The following is a 3,013-nucleotide window of genomic DNA, read 5'->3' as shown; positions in this document are numbered from 1 at the left end:
CTTAGTTATCTCTCATTTATATCTAAAAGTAAAAATGGTTATGTCTTCCATGAAGAAAACTTGGAATGTTTGAGAAAATTCCATCAAGAAAGATTATGTCTTCTTATGAATAAAGAAGCCATGAGATAAGACTCAAAGGTATTCATTGCAAAGATCACACACATCAGAAGTTTCAAACTGTGAAGAAAACATTGTGTTAATGCATAATCTGTGGCACTGTGTGTACAGACTCATGATGGATACAAAAGAGAGTCAGGAATAAAAATGCAATGAACTTTTTAGTGTTTGAGTTAACTTTATCTGTATAATCACCATATATATATATATATATATATATACATATATATATATATATATATATATATATATATATAATATTCATGTCATTCCAGTTCATAATCAGAGTACATTTTTTATTTTGAAGTTTTCAATCATAAGTCAGCATATCATGAAGCAAACAAAATCTAAGGCTCACTATAGCAGGAGAATCTGTGAAGCTAAGTATAGAATTATTCAACTTTTTTTTTGCATTAGTCTAACAAAAATCTTTGCCAATGTCTCCGTTATATTTCAGATATAAGACATAACTTAATTTGGAACTAATTCTGGAATGGCATGCTTTACTTTACTCACAGACTAAATCTTTGGAAACATTTTTGTCTTGTGTCATATGTGATATTTAAGTACTTGCATCCATTAAAACTAACACAATCTTCCCACTGCAATCTTCTGCATTTCAATGCCCAGAGACTATTATAGATGGTCTCTTACTAATTCTATGATTAATTTTGCTTCATTTTAAATGTTAAAAACTCTCTCTGGTATAAGAAATCAAAGAGTAAATAAGGTTTAAAATGTACAACAGGTAATGTGAAATGGAAAGAAATTGTTCAAAAGGGAAGAGGAACTAGGGTGGGGGAAAAGGGAAAGGAGGAAGGGAAAATAAAAGAAAGTACAGGTCATTTATACTCTGGGCTTCACTTAGTTCACTGAAAAGAAAGGTTTGTGCTATTGTTTGAAGAACTTTTATGCACGTATCTTTTTCTCTGAGTAACTCCTTGAAACCTAACAATACTTACTGTATTAATATTGTTATTCCCCTATAATTTTCTTTAAAAATAATTGCTTTATTTTTCCTAGAAAATAAAATTAAATAACTAAATAATCAGTTTCACCTCTGCAAGTCTAAGATCAACCAAAACTTTTGCCTGAATTTTCTTATTTGTAACTAATGAAAGTTCCTGTATAATCTGGAATACTGCTTGTGGCTTGTGTTACATGAGTACAATATTTATTAGTTTTATCTCAGTGAAAAAGAGTACAGTTTGATATAAGATGCCATGATAAAGAAGGAAACAAATTGCAAAGTAGTTCTACTTTTTAATACTAAAGTACGATGATGGAACATTAAACAAAGACTGACACTGAATGTTGGGTGGGAATCTGAATCGATGAGCTAAGGTTCTCTTGAGGGCATCTTTTACTTCTCGGTTGCGCAGGCTGTAGATCAATGGGTTCAGCATTGGGATCACCAACGTATAAAACACAGAGGCCATTTTATCAACATCAAAAGCATGGCCGGATTTGGGCTTCAGGTAAATAAACAGCAATGTGCCATAGAACACTGCCACCACGGTCAGATGGGAGCTGCAGGTGGAGAAGGCTTTGTATCTCCCCTCAGTTGAGCTCATTCTAACAATGGCCACAAGAATAAACATGTAAGATATGAGAATGATCAGGAATGAGGACAGCAAGTTACAGCCAGAGAAGATCAAGATTATCAGCTCTAATTCCTGCGTATCAGAGCAGAGCATGGTCATCAGAGGGAGACAGTCACAGTAAAAATACCTGATGATGTTAGAGCCACAGAAGGGCAATGTAAACAACTTCACTGTGAGCAACAGTGACACAAAGATGCTATAGAGGTAGGGAACAATAACCAAACCCCAACACACCCGGTCTGCCATGATGACCATGTACGTGAGAGGTTTACAGATGGCTACATAGCGATCATAGGCCATTGCTGAGAGTATGAACAATTCAGTAATGATGAAAATCTCAAAGAATGCCATCTGGATGGCACAAGCACTATAGGAAATGGTATTTTTGTGTACTACAAAATTTACCATCATCTTTGGGCCAATGACAGTGGAGTAACCAAGATCAGTTATTGATAAATGTTTAAGGAAAAAATACATGGGGTTGTGTAGTTTAGAGTCCAAATGGGTCAAGATGATCATGTTCAGGTTTCCCATTATTGTGACCAAGTATATGATGAGAAAGATGGCAAAAAGTGGCCCCTGGAGGCTAGTGTTTTCAGTGAGCCCCATGATAATAAATTCTGTAACCTTAGTCACTGCAGTATGATTGAGCTTTTCCATATGGTTCATCTTGATAACCTGTATAAGGATAAAATCAACACCAGTTATATTTGAAATGCCATCTAAGAGAATTTGTAGTATGGTGTATATGACCTATAGATACCTTTGTATCAGGTCCTAAGTAGACTGTTAGGCTTCCCACCAGGCCAAAATCACAAGAGCTATGCTCACATTCAATGAAACTTTAAACGGCAAAATATTGCAAAGTGGTTGTTCTCATGCAGATACTAATACATGCTTCTTTAAACGCCAGGCCATTTTACCACATCAAAAATGTATTTATTATTTTAGCTTTTTAAAATTCTCATGTAATTTGTGGAACAGACATATGCATCTAAATAATGAAACTTATCTTAATGCTGATCATCGAATACGTTTAAAGAAGCAAGAGTAGAAAGACTTTGAAAACCTCTGTTGAATAAATCCTTCAATACATCTCTGCTTATTTACTGATCATAAAATCCAGTACTCTAACATGAGCATATGAATGTTGTCAGTATCTCCATCTGCTTTTGCCACATCAGTCCATCTTGCATGATGAATCGCTACTCCTAACAACCTCACATATCCTCTGCTACAGAAAAGGAGTAGACCAAATAGTGTAATTATGTATCTTTTACCCTCCCTTCAGG

At 34.7% G+C, this 3,013-nt stretch overlaps 1 protein-coding gene across 1 annotated transcript; it reads right to left on the bottom strand.

The window, feature by feature from the left end:
* Window positions 1-1,373: 1,373 nt before the first annotated feature.
* Window positions 1,374-2,390, bottom strand: LOC100723984 (olfactory receptor 8K1). The gene has a single exon (XM_003464342.1). The coding sequence runs from the start codon at window positions 2,388-2,390 to the stop codon at window positions 1,374-1,376; it is 1,017 nt and encodes a 338-aa protein (XP_003464390.1).
* Window positions 2,391-3,013: the final 623 nt, after the last annotated feature.

Source organism: Cavia porcellus, unplaced genomic scaffold (assembly GCF_034190915.1).
Source record: "Cavia porcellus strain 051 isolate PalLab524CR breed Dunkin Hartley unplaced genomic scaffold, mCavPor4.1 scaffold_17, whole genome shotgun sequence".
Classification (NCBI taxonomy): domain Eukaryota; kingdom Metazoa; phylum Chordata; class Mammalia; order Rodentia; family Caviidae; genus Cavia; species Cavia porcellus.
This window is presented reverse-complemented; position numbering and strand designations above follow the sequence as displayed.

What these genes read in the sequence shown, in the direction of transcription:
- LOC100723984 (XM_003464342.1), bottom strand. Translation starts at nt 2,390, where the DNA reads ATGAACCATATGGAAAAGCTCAATCATACTGCAGTGACTAAGGTTACA.